We start from the raw sequence: 18,818 nt of genomic DNA, 5'->3' as shown, positions 1-18,818 counted from the left end.
TGTTATTAATGGATGATAGGTGTTAGTAATGGATGCTAGGTGTTAGTAATGGATGCTAGGTGTTAGTAATGGATGCTAGGTTTTAGTAATGGATGCTAGGTGTTAGTAATGGATGCTAGCAGCAGAAGATGTTAGTAATGGAATAGGTGTTAGTAATGGATGCTAGGTGTTAGTAATGGATGCTAGGTTTTAGTAATGGATGCTAGGTGTTAGTAATGGATGCTAGGTGTTAGTAATGGATGCTAGGTTTTAGTAATGGATGCTAGGTGTTAGTAATGGATGCTAGCAGCAGAAGGTGTTAGTAATGGATGATAGGTGTTAGTAATGGATGCTAGGTGTTAGTAATGGATGCTAGGTGTTAGTAATGGATGCTAGGTGTTAGTAATGGATGCTAGCAGCAGAAGGTGTTAGTAATGGATGATAGGTGTTAGTAATGGATGCTAGGTGTTAGTAATGGATGCTAGCAGCAGAAGGTGTTAGTAATGGATGATAGGTGTTAGTAATGGATGCTAGGTGTTAGTAATGGATGCTAGGTGTTAGTAATGGATGCTAGGTGTTAGTAATGAATGCTAGGTTTTAGTAATGGATGCTAGGTGTTAGTAATGGATGTTAGGTGTTAGTAATGGATGATAGGTGTTAGTAATGGATGATAGGTGTTAGTAATGGATGCTAGGTGTTAGTAATGGATGCTAGGTGTTAGTAATGGATGCTAGGTGTTAGTAATGGATGCTAGCAGCAGAAGGTGTTAGTAATGGATGATAGGTGTTAGTAATGGATGCTAGGTGTTAGTAATGGATGCTAGCAGCAGAAGGTGTTAGTAATGGATGATAGGTGTTACTAATGGATGATAGGTGTTAGTAATGGATGCTAAGTGTTAGTAATGGATGCTAAGTGTTAGTAATGGATGATAGGTGTTAGTAATGGATGCTAGGTGTTAGTAATGGATGCTAGGTTTTAGTAATGGATGCTAGGTGTTAGTAATGGATGCTAGCAGCAGAAGGTGTTATTAATGGATGATAGGTGTTAGTAATGGATGCTAGGTGTTAGTAATGGATGCAGGTGTTAATAATGGATGCTAGGTTTTAGTAATGGATGCTAGGTGTTAGTAATGGATGCTAGGTGTTAGTAATGGATGCTAGGTGTTAGTAATGGATGCTAGGTGTTAGTAATGGATGCTAAGTGTTAGTAATGGATGCTAAGTGTTAGTAATGGATGATAGGTGTTAGTAATGGATGCTAGGTGTTAGTAATGGATGCTAGGTTTTAGTAATGGATGCTAGGTGTTAGTAATGGATGCTAGCAGCAGAAGGTGTTATTAATGGATGATAGGTGTTAGTAATGGATGCTAGGTGTTAGTAATGGATGCTAGGTGTTAGTAATGGATGCTAGGTTTTAGTAATGGATGCTAGGTGTTAGTAATGGATGCTAGCAGCAGAAGATGTTAGTAATGGAATAGGTGTTAGTAATGGATGCTAGGTGTTAGTAATGGATGTTAGGTTTTAGTAATGGATGCTAGGTGTTAGTAATGGATGCTAGGTGTTAGTAATGGATGCTAGGTTTTAGTAATGGATGCTAGGTGTTAGTAATGGATGCTAGCAGCAGAAGGTGTTAGTAATGAATGATAGGTGTTAGTAATGGATGCTAGGTGTTAGTAATGGATGCTAGGTGTTAGTAATGGATGCTAGGTGTTAGTAATGGATGCTAGCAGCAGAAGGTGTTAGTAATGGATGATAGGTGTTAGTAATGGATGCTAGGTATTAGTAATGGATGCTAGCAGCAGAAGGTGTTAGTAATGGATGATAGGTGTTAGTAATGGATGCTAGGTGTTAGTAATGGATGCTAGGTGTTAGTAATGGATGCTAGGTGTTAGTAATGGATGCTAGGTTTTAGTAATGGATGCTAGGTGTTAGTAATGGATGCTAGGTGTTAGTAATGGATGCTAGGTGTTAGTAATGGATGATAGGTGTTAGTAATGGATGCTAGGTGTTAGTAATGGATGCTAGGTGTTAGTAATGGATGCTAGGTGTTAGTAATGGATGATAGGTGTTAGTAATGGATGCTAGGTGTCAGTAATGGATGCTAGGTGTTAGTAATGGATGCTAGCAGCAGAAGGTGTTAGTAATGGATGATAGGTGTTAGTAATGGATGCTAGCAGCAGAAGATGTTAGTAATGGAATAGGTGTTAGTAATGGATGCTAGGTGTTAGTAATGGATGCTAGCAGCAGAAGATGTTAGTAATGGAATAGGTGTTAGTAATGGATGCTAGCAGCAGAAGAGTAATCCACAGACTTGTGAACTGTATTATTTAGTGTTCCGCATGAGTAGCGAGACCCAAGCAGCCCTGTTAACCCTCCTACACACACACACTGCCTTAATTTAGCTGAACCCCAGGAAGAGTAGGTGCTGCCTTGGGTGGTGGTAGGGGGTGTGATTCCAATTGAGGGAAGGAGAGTGTGTGTGTGTGTGTGTGTGTGTGTGTGTGTGTGTGTGTGTGTGTGTGTGTGTGTGTGTGTGTGTGTGTGTGTGTGTGTGTGTGTGTGTGTGTGTGTGTGTGTGTGTGTGTGTGTGTGTGTGGTTAACATACAACTGTTATCTCACATTTCCCAGACAGTCTTTTTTCAGCCGCTGTCTGTGTAACTTCTAGCTAGGGGAGATGCCATGCAGCTAGCTGTGACATGGCTGAGGAATGGATGGTGTTTGATGTCCTGCTGATCACTAAACTTGATATCACTTCTCTCTTCTGTCGTCTTTTGATTTACAGGTATAATGGGAGAATATGAGCCTAAAATCGAGGTGCATTTCCCTCAATCTGTCCTGGCTGCCAAAGGAGTCACAGTGAGTCTGGAGTGTTTCGCCCTGGGGAAGTAAGTACAGAAACATCCAAGCTGTTTGATCCCCTGAACATCCTTATATCTCCTTTATGGTGGAACTTAGTGTTACAAAATTCATGTTACTTTCCTAAAATTCCCCAGTTTTCCAGAAATCCCAGCTGGAAGATTCCTGGAATGGGAAGGAATTGAAAGGAAATCCAGGAATCTTCCAACAGGCATTGCGGGAATAACTGGGAACATTACTGGAATATTGCAATCCTAAGTAAAATTCGAGCAAGAAACACCAGTTGATCCATTTCCCATCATCCCTCATTCACACTATCAACAACCACCAGTAGATTTACTAACTATAATCCCTTATTCACACTATCAACAACCACCAGTATATTAATTTACTATAATCCCTTATTCACACTATCAACAACCACCAGTATATTAATTTACTATAATCCCTTATTCACACTATTAACAACCACCAGTATATTAATTTACTATAATCCCTCATTCACACTATCAACAACCACCAGTAGATTTACTAACTATAATCCCTTATTCCGTGCGTTTTGCTTGGTTAAATACATTTTCATAATGGTTGTATAAAAACATTTTCCAGATGAAAACATTCCCGTATGTTACTGATACTAATTGCTATGTTTCTTAAACAGCAAAACACCTAAACAGCAAAACACTACAATCCAGAGCCTTATACAAACATGATGAAGGCTATAAGACTTTTTATGACCATGTACAGAACAGTTTTATGTAGGCTATGACTCGGCTACACATCCACTCACTATTGTAAACGTCCATAAGAGCCAAAAAGCCTTTCCTATATTAACATTCACTCCAGGCTGGATGTTGAGCCACTGTATTACCAGTTTGAGCCATCATGGCCGGCTAGATGGCATGTTAGTGCTGGTGGGAGCAGGAGTGGAGAGGAAACTGAGCCCTGGGGAGCCATGTGTTGTGATAATGGAATGTAATGCCAGCCAGTGTTTGCAGGGTGTTTTTAATATATTTTGTATAGCGTGGAAGCCAAGGTTAAGGCTGTGAAAGATAGAGCCACCAATGGACTGCCAGGAGGGAACAACAAACTAACATTTGTCAGCACGGTACAGGCCAACATCACAGAGACCACGCAACCTACACTGGCTGGTTACTTGGTTTACAAAGCAGCATGACATGTAGAGTGGAGTTTTAACATTAGGCTGCTGTATAGTGTGTGATAATAATGAGCATTCTGCAAAAGCTTGATGTAGCCCTAATGGATTCTGGATGTAGAACAGCCAGCACTTTGAAAATTAAAAAATATCAAAAGAACATGTAATTGAAGGAATCTGTAGAGCATCTGACAGAGACAGGCGATCATGCCAACAACAGAGTTGGTTAAAGATGTTTACACTCTCTTGTTGATCTCCCAAGGCAAAGCTTAAAAGGATTGTTTTGTGTAACAAGATAATTGTTCCTATCCAAACATAATCCTGTTTCATTCCTACTTATTATGTTGTTAATAATGATTATTTGTGTTGAATAATGCATAACGGATTCTCAACTGGAGTGCAAACACCTTCTAATCTGATGCTACCACTGAAGGACCTAGTAATTATTTAGAATGAATGATCTACATTAGAATAATAAGTAATTACCAAAGCCTATAGACATTGCCCTGACTGCATGCTTACTCTCCCATCTCCTCTGCTCGACTTTATTCTATTAAAACTTATACAGGAGCTCAGCAAACAGACTGCAGTAGACCTTGACCTGCTCTCCCCTCTGCATCCCAAATGGTACTCTATTCCCTATGTAGTGCACTACTTTTGACCAGGGCCCATAGGGGTATAGGGTGCCATTTGGGAGGCAGACCGTGTCTCTTAACTAATTTGGGGCTAATTGCTGTCATTGGCGTGGTGATCCTGGTGACTTTACCCCTCTACACCTACAAATGAATGATTTATCAGTGTGGTCTATTAGGAAATGCCCGTCTTTATACTGTGAACTTAACATTTGTTTAGTTCTCGTTCCTGTCGATCAATATGAATGATGGCCGCAGGTTCAGATGGAAAACAGAATGGTCTTGGTGTGGAAGGCCCAAGCTTTTTTTATTGGCTGGCTGGCTGGCTGGCTGTGTTTGGCTGGCTGGCTGGCTGGCTGTGTTTGGCTGGCTGGCTGGTTGTCAGGCTGGATGTCTGCTTAGGGGTATCTGTCAATGACAACACTGTGTGGGGAACTGTCTGAAGATTGAGGTTTACAGGCTGAAAAATAACACTGGCCTGTATGTGTAAAAATTAACCAATGTTTTTCAGAAGGACCATGTTCTATGGGTTCATTAGTGTCCTGTCAGAAGGACCATGTTCTATGGATTCATTAGTGTCCTGTCAGAAGGACCGTGTTCTATGGATTCATTAGTGTCCTGTCAGAAGGACCGTGTTCTATGGATTCATTAGTGTTCTGTCAGAAGGACCATGTTCTATGGATTCATTAGTGTTCTATGGATTCATTAGTGTCCTGTCAGAAGGACCATGTTCTATGGGTTCATTAGTGTCCTATGGGTTCATTAATGTTCTATGGGTTCATTAATGTCCTGTCAGAAGGACCATGTTCTATGGGTTCATTAATGTCCTGTCAGAAGGACCATGTTCTATGGGTTCATTAGTGTTCTATGGGTTCATTAATGTCCTGTCAGAAGGACCATGTTCTATGGGTTCATTAGTGTTCTATGGGTTCATTAATGTCCTGTCAGAAGGACCATGTTCTATGGGTTCATTAGTGTCCTGTCAGAAGGACCATGTTCTATGGATTCATTAGTGTCCTGTCAGAAGGACCATGTTCTATGGATTCATTAATGTCCTGTCAGAAGGACCATGTTCTATGGGTTCATTAGTGTCCTATGGGTTCATTAATGTTCTATGGGTTCATTAATGTCCTGTCAGAAGGACCATGTTCTATGGGTTCATTAGTGTTCTATGGGTTCATTAATGTCCTGTCAGAAGGACCATGTTCTATGGGTTCATTAGTGTCCTGTCAGAAGGACCATGTTCTATGGATTCATTAGTGTTCTATGGGTTCATTAGTGTTCTATGGATTCATTAGTGTCCTGTCAGAAGGACCATGTTCTATGGGTTCATTAGTGTCCTGTCAGAAGGACCATGTTCTATGGATTCATTAATGTCCTGTCAGAAGGACCATGTTCTATGGGTTCATTAGTGTTCTATGGGTTCATTAATGTCCTGTCAGAAGGACCATGTTCTATGGGTTCATTAGTGTTCTATGGGTTCATTAATGTCCTGTCAGAAGGACCATGTTCTATGGGTTCATTAGTGTTCTATGGATTCATTAGTGTCCTGTCAGAAGGACCATGTTCTATGGGTTCATTAGTGTTCTATGGGTTCATTAATGTCCTGTCAGAAGGACCGTGGGATACATGACTATTGTTTAAATGTCATCATGCCATCATATTAGAATTAGAACATAATATTATAAATAGAACAATTACAGCTACTAGAACTGCTATCCGCCGCACCCCTATTACCAGCCTGTTCAACCTCTCTTTCGTATCGTCCGAGATCCCTAAAGATTGGAAAGCTGCCTCGGTCATCCCCCTCTTCAAAGGGGGTGACACCCTAGACCCAAACTGTTACAGACCTATTTCCATCCTGCCCTGCCTATCTAAAGTCTTCGAAAGCCAAGTTAACAAACAGATCACCGACCATTTCAAATCCCAACATACCTTCTCCACTATGCAATCTGGTTTCAGAGCTGGTCATGGGTGCACCTCAGCTACGCTCAAGGTCCTAAATGATATCATAGCCGCCATCGATAAAAGACAGTACAGTGCAGCCGTCTTCATCGACCTGGCCAAGGCTTTCGACTCCGTCAATCACCACATTCTTATCAACAGACTCAACAGCCTTGGTTTTTCTAATGACTGCCTCGTCTGGTTCACCAACTACTTTGCAGACAGAGTTCAGTGTGTCAAATCAGAGGGCATGTTGTCCGGACCTCTGGCAGTCTCTATGGGGGTACCACAGGGTTCAATTCTCAGACCGACTTTTTTCTCTGTATATATCAATGATGTCGCTCTTGCTGCGGGCGATTCCCTGATCCACCTCTACGCAGACGACACCATTCTGTATACTTCAGGTCCTTCCTTGGACACTGTGCTAACAAACCTCCAAACGAGCTTCAATGCCATACAACACTCCTTCCGTGGCCTCCAACTGCTCTTAAACGCTAGTAAAACCAAACGCATGCTTTTCAACCGTTCACTGCCCGCACCTGCCCGCCCGACTAGCATCACCACCCTGGACAGTTCCGACCTAGAATATGTGGACAACTATAAATACCTAGGTGTCTGGTTAGACTGTAAACTCTCCTTCCAGACTCATATCAAACATCTCCAATCCAAAATCAAATCTAGAATCGGCTTTCTATTTCGCAACAAAGCATCCTTCACTCACGCCGCCAAACTTACCCTCGTAAAACTGACCATCCTACCGATCCTCGACTTCGGCGATGTCATCTACAAAATAGCTTCCATTACTCTACTCAGCAAACTGGATGCAGTCTATCACAGTGCCATCCGTTTTGTTACCAAATCACCTTATACCACCCACCACTGCGACCTGTATGCTCTAGTCGGCTGGCCCTCGCTACATATTCGTCGCCAGACCCACTGGCTCCAGGTCATCTATAAGTCTATGCTAGGTAAAGCTCCGCCTTATCTCACTGGTCACGATAACAACACACTGGTCACGATAACACCCGTAGCACGCGCTCCAGCAGGTATATCTCACTGATCATCCCCAAAGCCAACACCTCATTTGGCCGTCTTTCCTTCCAGTTCTCTGCTGCCAGTGACTGGAACGAATTGCAAAAATCGCTGAAGTTGGAGACTTTTATTTCCCTCACCAACTTTAAACATCAGCTACCTGAGCTGCTAACCGATCGCTGCAGCTGTACATAGTCCATCTGTAAATTGCCCACCCAATCTACCTACCTCATCCCATACTGTTATTTTATTTACTTTTCTGCTCTTTTGCACACCAGTATTTCTACTTGCACATCATCATATGCTCATTTATCACTCCAGTGTTAATCTGCTAAATTGTAATTATTCGTTCCTATGGCCTATTTATTGCCTACCTCATGCCTTTTGCACACACTGTATATAGACTTTCTTTTCTACTGTGTCATTGACTTGTTTATTGTGTTATTGGCTTGTTTATTGTTTACTCCATGTGTAAGTCTGTGTTGTTGTCTGTGTCACACTGCTTTGCTTTATCTTGGCCAGGTCGCAGTTGTAAATCAGGACTTGTTCTCAACTAGCCTAACCTGGTTAAATAAAGATGAAATAAAAAATAAAAATAAATGAAAAAATACTACAACTGCTACAACTATTAGAACTGTTAGAACTGTTAGAACTATTAGAACTAGAACTATTGCAACTATTAGAACTATTAGAACTGTTAGAACTATTAGAACTACAACTATTACAACTATTACAACTATTAGAACTACAACTATTAGAACTAGAACTATTACAACTATTACAACTATTAGAACTGTTAGAACTATTAGAACTACAACTATTACAACTATTACAACTATTAGAACTACAACTATTAGAACTATTAGAACTAGAACTATTACAACTATTAGAACTATTAGAACAATTAGAACTATTAGAACTATTAGAACTATTAGAACAATTAGAACTATTAGAACTACAACTATTACAACTATTACAACTATTAGAACTACAACTATTAGAACTATTAGAACTATTAGAACTAGAACTATTACAACTATTAGAACTATTAGAACTATTAGAACTATTAGAACTAGAACTATTACAACTATTAGAACTATTAGAACTATTACAACTATTAGAACTACAACTATTACAACTATTAGAACTACAACTATTACAACTATTAGAACTATAACTATTGCAACTATTAGAACTATAACTATTACAACTATGACAACTACTACAACTATTATAACTATTATAACTATTATAACTAGAACTATTAGAACTACTACAACTACTAGAACTATTAGAACTAGAACTATTACAACTATTAGAACTATTAGAACTATTACAACTATTAGAACTACAACTATTACAACTATTAGAACTATTAGAACTATTAGAACTATTACAACTATTAGAACTACTAGAACTATTACAACTATTATAACTAGAACTACTACAACTATTACAACTATGACAACTACTACAACTATTATAACTATTATAACTAGAACTATTACAACTATTACAACTACTACAACTATTAGAACTATTAGAACTATTAGAACTAGAACTATTAGAACTATTAGAACTATTAGAACCATTAGGACTAGAACTATTACAACTATTAGAACTACAACTATTACAACTATTAGAACTAGAACTATTAGAACTATTAGAACTAGAACTATTACAACTATTAGAACTACAACTATTACAACTATTAGAACTGGAACTATTAGAACTATTAGCAACTATTACAACTATTAGAACTATTACAACTATTAGAACTATTACAACTATTAGAACTGGAACTATTAGAACTAGAACTATTACAACTATTAGAACTAGAACTATTACAACTATTAGAACTATTAGAACTATTACAACTATTACAACTATTAGAACTACAACTATTAGAACTATTAGAACTATTAGAACTAGAACTATTACAACTATTACAACTATTAGAACTATTACAACTATTAGAACTAGAACTATTACAACTATTAGAACTATTAGAACTATTACAACTATTAGAACTATTAGAACTATTAGAACTATTAGAACTATTACAACTATTAGAACTAGAACTATTACAACTATTAGAACTATTACAACTATTAATACTTCTACAGCTATTAGAACTATTACAACTATTACAACTATTAGAACTATTAGAACTATTAGCAACTATTACAACTATTAGAACTAGAACTATTAGAACTATTAGAACTATTACAACTGTTAATACTACTACAGCTATTAGAACTATTAGAACTATTACAACTATTAGAACTAGAACTATTACAACTAGAACTATTAGAACTACAACTATTACAACTATTAGAACTATTAGAACTATTAGAACTATTAGAACTATTACAACTATTAGAACTAGAACTATTACAACTATTACAACTATTAGAACTAGAACTATTAGAACTATTAGAACTATTAGAACTAGAACTATTACAACTATTACAACTATTAGAACTATAACAACATTAGAACTAGAACTATTACAACTATTAGAACTAGAACTATTAGAACTATTAGAACTAGAACTATTAGAACTATTAGAACTATTAGAACTGTTAATACTACTACAACTATTAGAACTATTAGAACTATTACAACTATTAGAACTAGAACTATTAGAACTATTAGAACTAGAACTATTACAACTATTAGAATTACAACTATTAGAACTAGAACTATTAGAACTATTAGAACTATTAGAACTGTTAATACTACTACAACTATTAGAACTATTAGAACTATTACAACTATTACAACTATTACAACTAGAACTATTAGAACTATTAGAACTATTAGAACTGTTAATACTACTACAACTATTAGAACTATTAGAACTATTACAACTATTAGAACTAGAACTATTAGAACTATTAGAACTAGAACTATTACAACTATTAGAATTACAACTATTACAACTATTAGAACTATTAGAACTATTACAACTATTAGAATTACAACTATTACAACTATTAGAACTAGAACTATTAGAACTATTAGAACTATTAGAACTGTTAATACTACTACAACTATTAGAACTATTAGAACTATTACAACTATTAGAACTAGAACTATTAGAACTATTAGAACTAGAACTATTAGAACTATTAGAACTATTAGAACTATTAGAACTATTACAACTATTAGAACTATTAGAACTATTACAACTAGAACTATTAGAACTAGAACTATTAGAACTATTAGAACTATTAGAACTGTTAATACTACTACAACTATTAGAACTATTAGAACTATTACAACTATTAGAACTAGAACTATTAGAACTATTAGAACTAGAACTATTAGAACTATTAGAACTAGAACTATTAGAACTATTAGAACTAGAACTATTAGAACTATTACAACTATTAGAACTAGAACTATTACAACTATTACAACTATTAGAACTATTAGAACTACTACAACTATTACAACTATTAGAACTATTAGAACTAGAACTATTACAACTATTACAACTATTAGAACTAGAACTATTACAACTATTAGAACTATTAGAACTAGAACTATTAGAACTATTACAACTATTAGAACTAGAACTATTACAACTATTAGAACTAGAACTATTAGAACTATTAGAACTACAACTATTACAACTATTAGAACTAGAACTATTAGAACTATTAGAACTACAACTATTACAACTATTAGAACTATTAGAACAATTAGAACTATTAGAACTACAACTATTACAACTATTAGAACTATTACAACTATTACAACTATTAGAACTAGAACTATTACAACTATTACAACTATTAGAACTATTACAACTATTACAACTATTAGAACTATTAGAACTACTACAACTATTACAACTATTACAACTATTAGAACTATTAGAACTAGAACTATTACAACTATTACAACTATTAGAACTATTAGAACTATTACAACTATTACAACTATTAGAACTATTAGAACTACTACAACTATTACAACTATTACAACTATTAGAACTATTAGAACTAGAACTATTAGAACTATTACAACTACAACAACTATTAGAACTATTAGAACTAGTTGAACTTTTAGAACTAAAACTATTACAACTATTACAACTACTAGAACTAATAGAACTACAACCATTACAACTACTACAACTATTAGAACTATTAGAACTATGAGAACTATTAGAACTATTACAACTAGAACTACAACAACTATTAGAACTATTAGAACTATGAGAACTATTACAACTACTACAACTATTAGAACTATTACAACTAGAACTATTACAACTATTAGAACTGGAACTATTAGAACAATTAGAACTATTAGAACTATTAGAACTATTAGAACAATTAGAACTATTACAACTATTAGAACTAGAACTATTGGAACTATTAGAACTAGAACTATTAGAACTATTAGAACTATTACAACTATTAGAACTATTACAACTAGAACTATTAGAACTATTAGAACTAGAACTATTAGAACTATTAGAACTAGAACTATTACAACTATTAGAACTATTAGAACTAGAACTATTAGAACTATTAGAACTATTACAACTATTACAACTATTAGAACTAGAACTATTAGAACTATTACAACTATTACAACTATTAGAACTATTAGAACTATTACAACTATTAGAACTATTAGAACTAGAACTATTACAACTATTAGAACTATTACAACTATTACAACTAGAACTATTAGAACTAGATCTATTAGAACTATTAGAACTATTAGAACTATTACAACTATTACAACTAGAACTATTAGAACTAGATCTATTAGAACTATTAGAACTAGAACTATTACAACTATTAGATCTAGAACTATTAGAACTATTACAACTAGAACTATTAGAACTATTAGAACTATTAGAACTAGAACTATTACAACTATTACAACTATTAGAACTATAAGTATTAGAACTATTAGAACTACAACTATTGCAACTATTAATACTACTACAGCTATTAGAAATATTAGAACTATTACAACTATTAGAATTACAACTATTACAACTATTAGAACTACAATTATTAAAACTAGAACTATTAGAACTATTAGAACTACAACTATTACAACTATTAGAACTAGAACTATTACAACTATTAGAACTATTAGAACTAGAACTATTACAACTATTAGAACTATTAGAACTATTAGAACTATTAGAACTACAACTATTACAACTATTAATACTACTACAGCTATTAGAACTATTACAACTATTACAACTATTAGAACTAGAACTATTAGAAATATTAGAACTATTACAACTATTACAACTATTAGAACTAGAACTATTAGAACTATTATAACTATTATAACTATTAGAACTATTAGAACTATTACAAGTATTAGAACTATTACAACTATTAGAACTAGAACTATTAGAACTATTAGAACTATGAACTATTAGAACTATTAGAACTATTACAACTATTAGAACTAGAACTATTACAACTATTACAACTATTAGAACTATTAGAACTATTAGAACTATTAGAACTAGAACTATTACAACTATTAGAATTAGAACTATTATAACTATCAGAATTATAACTATTATAACTATTAGAATTATAACTATTAGAACTAGAACTATTAGAACTATTAGAATAAGAACTATTAGAACTATTACAACTATTACAACTATTAGAACTATTAGAATTAGAACTATTAGAACTATTAGAATTAGAACTATTAGAAATATTAGAATTAGAACTATTAGAACTATTATAATTATAACTATTACAACTATCAGAATTATAACTATTATAACTATTAGAATTAGAACTATTAGAACTATTAGAATTAGAACTATTAGAACTATTATAATTATAACTATTAGAACTATTAGAACTATTAGAATTATAACTATTATAACTATCAGAATTATAACTATTATAACTATTAGAATTATAACTATTAGAACTAGAACTATTAGAACTATTAGAATAAGAACTATTAGAACTATTAGAATTAGAACTATTAGAACTATTAGAACTATTAGAATAAGAACTATTAGAACTATTAGAATTAGAACTATTAGAACTATTAGAATTAGAACTATTAGAACTATTAGAAATATTAGAACTACTAGAATTAGAACTATTACAATTAGAACTATTAGAAATATTAGAACTACTAGAATTAGAACTATTACAATTAGAACTATTAGAAGTATTAGAAATAGAACTATTAGAACTATTAGAACTATTACACCTATTAGAACTATTAGAACTATTAAGTTATAATAGTAATAGTTCTAATAGTTATAATTCTAATAGTTCTAATAGTTCTAATAGTTCTAATTCTGATAGTTGTAATAGTTGTAATAGTTGTAATAGTTCTAATTCTAATAGTTGTAATAGTTGTAATAGTTCTAATACTTGTAATAGTTATAATAGTTGTAATAGTTATAATAGTTGTAATAGTTATAATTATAATAGTTCTAATAGTTCTAATTCTAATATTTCTAATAGTTCTAATTCTAATAATTCTAATAGTTGTAATTCTAATAGTTCTAATAGTTCTAGTTCTAATAGTTCTAATAGTTCTAATTCTAATAGTTATAATAGTGCTAATATTTGTAATAGTTGTAATAGTTATAATAGTTATAATTCTAATAGTTATAATAGTTATAATTCTAATAGTTCTAATAGTTGTAATAGTTCTAGTAGTTCTTATTGTAATAGTTGTAATAGTTGTAATAGTTATAATAGTTATAATTCTAATAGTTATAATAGTTATAATTCTAATAGTTATAATAGTTGTAATAGTTCTAGTAGTTCTTATTGTAATAGTTGTAATAGTTGTAATAGTTGTAATAGTTCTAATAGTTGTAATAGTTGTAATAGTTGTAATAGTTCTAATTCTTATAGTTCTAATACTTGTAATAGTTCTAATAGTTCTAATAGTTATAATAGTTGTAATAGTTGTAATAGTTGTAATAGTTCTAATAGTTGTAATAGTTGTAATAGTTCTAATAGTTGTAATTCGTATAGTTCTAATAGTTGTAATTCTTATAGTTCTAATAGTTGTAATTATAATAGTTCTTATAGTTGCAACATTCTCTGCTTCATTGTTTTTATCAACGTCAGCATGTCATCTGTCTATTAACCAAACTGCACATATAGACATGCTACAATTATTATTTTTTTGCCTTGTGTCTGTTTTTGTTATTTCATAATTCTAACCCTTTTAGTTCCCTTGAAGCCTGAACGCCAAGCACACTACCAATAACCTCCCTTAGTTGTATAATAACAATGGAGGCCAAAAATAAGGGTTACAGACATCCCTTCACCCCCTTAATGCCTTTGGTGCTCAGACATCCCTTCACCCCCTTAATGCCTATGGTGTTCAGACATCCCTTCACCCCCTTAATGCATATGGTGCTCAGACATCCCTTCACCCCCTTAATGCATATGGTGATCAGACATCCCTTCACCCCCTTAATGCATATGGTGCTCAGACATCCCTTCACCCCCTTAATGCATATGGTGTTCAGACATCCCTTCACCCCCTTAATGCCTTTGGTGATCAGACATCCCTTCACCCCCTTAATGCATATGGTGTTCAGACATCCCTTCACCCCCTTAATGCATATGGTGCTCAGACATCCCTTCACCCCCTTAATGCCTTTGGTGTTCAGACATCCCTTCACTACCTTAATGCATATGGTGTTCAGACATCCCTTCACCCCCTTAATGCATATGGTGTTCAGACATCCCTTCACCCCCTTAATGCCTATGGTGTTCAGACATCCCTTCACCCCCTTAATGCATATGGTGCTCAGACATCCCTTCACCCCCTTAATGCATATGGTGTTCAGACATCCCTTCACCCCCTTAATGCATATGGTGCTCAGACATCCCTTCACCCCCTTAATGCATATGGTGTTCAGACATCCCTTCACCCCCTTAATGCATATGGTGATCAGACATCCCTTCACCCCCTTAATGCATATGGTGCTCAGACATCCCTTCACCCCCTTAATGCATATGGTGCTCAGACATCCCTTCACCCCCTTAATGCATATGGTGCTCAGACATCCCTTCACCCCCTTAATGCATATGGTGTTCAGACATCCCTTCACCCCCTTAATGCATATGGTGCTCAGACATCCCTTCACCCCCTTAATGCATATGGTGTTCAGACATCCCTTCACCCCCTTAATGCATATGGTGTTCAGACATCCCTTCACCCCCTTAATGCATATGGTGTTCAGACATCCCTTCACCCCCTTAATGCATATGGTGCTCAGACATCCCTTCACCCCCTTAATGCATATGGTGTTCAGACATCCCTTCACCCCCTTAATGCCCATTTTGATTTTGATTTTGAGCTGTAACGGCTGTGGTTAGCTCTGAACGTGCTCTGAATCTAACTCACAGAGACCATGGCAACTGGGACTCTGAGCGATATTAAAATGTCTTTGTGAATTTGGAAGTGATAAAAACGCGATGTAACGTTTTCATCTGGGCCGAGTGATGGATGGGAGCACCGGGGGTTTCCAGGAGTGTCACATTTCCATCTTTCTGAGAGCTGTCAAATGGAGCTGTCATACACAGAGCCTTGCTGATATAGTATAGTAGGACGTTATCCCGCTACATGTTCAACCCATCTATCACGGAGAGAGCAGAGCAATCACAGGGGCATAGAGGAGCATCAACAAACTGATGATGAACAGCCACACTCACATATACTAATCATAGAAATCAAGATGATTAGTTGGGCTGGTAACCTGATCTGAATATATCATGTAGTCAATGACATCATTCTCAGTTAGAGGTCATTTGGGCAGAGAGAGACTCAGAGATACAAGGTCACTCTGGATTATGGCACAGTAAATTATTTAGAGGTGTTTTAGTGTGTAGATGGACACAAAACACAGTCACATACTGTATATTATGTATCAGTTTATGTAGCCAGGATAGATCTGTGTACAACGTGGGAACTGAACCCCTGACTTTCCACATTCCTCTTCCGCTAGTCCTTTACTGTATTCTGGTTGTAAATGTATCCACTTGTCTGGCTGGAATTGGATTTTGGAGTTGTCAAATTAACTTTCTCTTCCTAGTCATGTCACAACAATCAACTCTCTGCTCTCCTTGTCCTGTATATCACAAATATATTATGTATGAGTTTGCATGCTGTAAATATTGTCGGCAGAATGCAAAAATGTAGTATTTTAACCCTCTCCACTCTTCCTCCAAGTCCCGTCCCAACCATAACGTGGAGGAAGATGAACGGTAACATCCCTAAGAAGGCTCGTCTGAGGAAGTCCCAGGCTGTTCTGGAGATCCCCAATGTCCAGCTGGAGGACACTGGGACCTACGAGTGTAAAGCAGAGAACCCCAGGGGAGGAACAGCCTTCAAGGGACACCTCCAGATCTACAGTAAGTTAAGGAGGGATGGACTGGAGCTACATGTTGTTGTTGTCTAATTGTTTGTTTGTTCATCTGTGACTGTGGTGTTAATCTGTGACTGTGGTGTTAATCTGTGACTGTGGTGTTAATCTGTGACTGTGGTGTTAATCTATGACTGTGGTGTTAATATGTGACTGTGGTGTTAATATGTGACTAGTGTTAACTGTGACTGGTGTTAATCTGTGACTGTGGTGTTAATCTATGACTGTGGTGTTAATCTGTGACTGTGGTGTTAATCTGTGACTGTAGTGTTAATCTGTGACTGTGGTGTTAATCTGTGACTGTGGTGTTAATCTATGACTGTGGTGTTAATATGTGACTGTGGTGTTAATATGTGACTAGTGTTAATCTGTGACTGTGGTGTTAATCTGTGACTGTGGTGTTAATCTATGACTGTGGTGTTAATCTGTGACTGTGGTGTTAATCTGTGACTGTAGTGTTAATCTGTGACTCTGGTGTTAATCTGTGACTGTGGTGTTAATCTATGACTGTGGTGTTAATATGTGACTGTGGTGTTAATATGTGACTAGTGTTAATCTGTGACTGTGGTGTTAATATGTGACTGTGGTGTTAATCTGTGACTGTGGTATTAATCTGTGACTGTGGTGTTAATCTGTGACTGTGGTGTTAATATGTGACTGTGGAGTTAATCTGTGACTGTGGTGTTAATCTGTGACTGTGGTGTTAATCTGTGACTGTGGTGTTAATCTGAGACTGTAGTGTTAATCTGTGACTGTAGTGTTAATCTGTGACTGTTGTGTTAATCTGTGACTGTGGTGTCAATTTGTGACTGTGGTATTAAATCTGTGACTGTGGTCGCTTCTTCGGTATCAGTGTCCCTTCCACGGGATGGTTGAGCTACGTAGGCTAATGTGATTAGCATTAGTTTGTAAGTAACAAGAACATTTCCCAGGACATAGACATATCTGATAATGGCAGAAAGCTTAAATTCTTGTTAATCTAACTGCACTGTCAATTTACAGAAGCTATTGCAGAGAAATAATACCATGCTATTGTTTGAGGAGAGTGCACAATTTTGAACATAAAAAGTTATTAATAAACAAATTAGGCACATTTGGGCAGTCTTGATACAACATTTTTAACAGGAATGCAATGGTTAATTGGATCAGTCTAAAACTTTGCACATACACTGCTGCCATCTAGTGGCCAATATCTAAATTGCACCTGGGCTGGAATAATACATCATGGCCTTTCTCTTGCATTTCAAAGATGACGGTACAAAGAAAATACAAAAGAACAGTTGGTTTTTTCTTTGTATTATATTTTCCCAGATCTATTGTGATATATTCTCTGACATTCCTTTTACATTTCCACAAAATTCAAAGTGTTTCCTTTCAATTGGTACCAAGAATATGCATATCCTTGCTTCAGGGCCTGAGCTACAGGCAGTTAGATTTGGGTATGTCATTTTATGTGAAAATTGGAAAAAAGGGGTGGATCCTTAAGAGTTCTGTGACTGTAGTGTTAATCTGTGACTGTGGTATTGGGACCTACGAGTGTATTTTTTTAATGTTTTATTTATCCTTTATTTAACTAGGCAAGTCACAGTGGAGGAACAGCCTTACATTTACTTCACATTTTAAACATTTAGCAGATGGTCTTATCCAGAGTGCCTTACAATTAGTGCATTCACTTTACGATTTTCAGGTGAGACAACAACACATCACAATCATATAAAGTTAATTTCCTCTCAATAAAGTAGCTATCAGCAAAATCAGTGGTAGTAGGAAAAGACAAGTGTTTTCAAGGGGAGGGAGTT

The 18,818-nt window shown here is 35.3% G+C and overlaps 1 protein-coding gene across 1 annotated transcript in view; it reads left to right on the top strand.

Annotated features, from left to right (window-relative positions):
• The window catches only part of LOC106613405 (contactin-5), a 507,858-nt gene that overhangs the window by 315,970 nt on the left and 173,070 nt on the right, over positions 1 to 18,818 (top strand). Inside the window, exons 8-9 of the mRNA XM_045724946.1 lie at positions 2,761 to 2,863; positions 16,827 to 17,008. Of these exons, the coding sequence (XP_045580902.1) occupies positions 2,761 to 2,863; positions 16,827 to 17,008 (285 nt within the window). The remainder of the gene's footprint in view (positions 1 to 2,760; positions 2,864 to 16,826; positions 17,009 to 18,818) is intronic.

This window comes from Salmo salar, chromosome ssa09, assembly GCF_905237065.1.
Source record: "Salmo salar chromosome ssa09, Ssal_v3.1, whole genome shotgun sequence".
Taxonomy (NCBI): Eukaryota; Metazoa; Chordata; class Actinopteri; order Salmoniformes; family Salmonidae; genus Salmo; species Salmo salar.
Note: the sequence above shows the minus strand (reverse complement) of the source record. Positions and strands in the feature narration are given on the sequence as shown.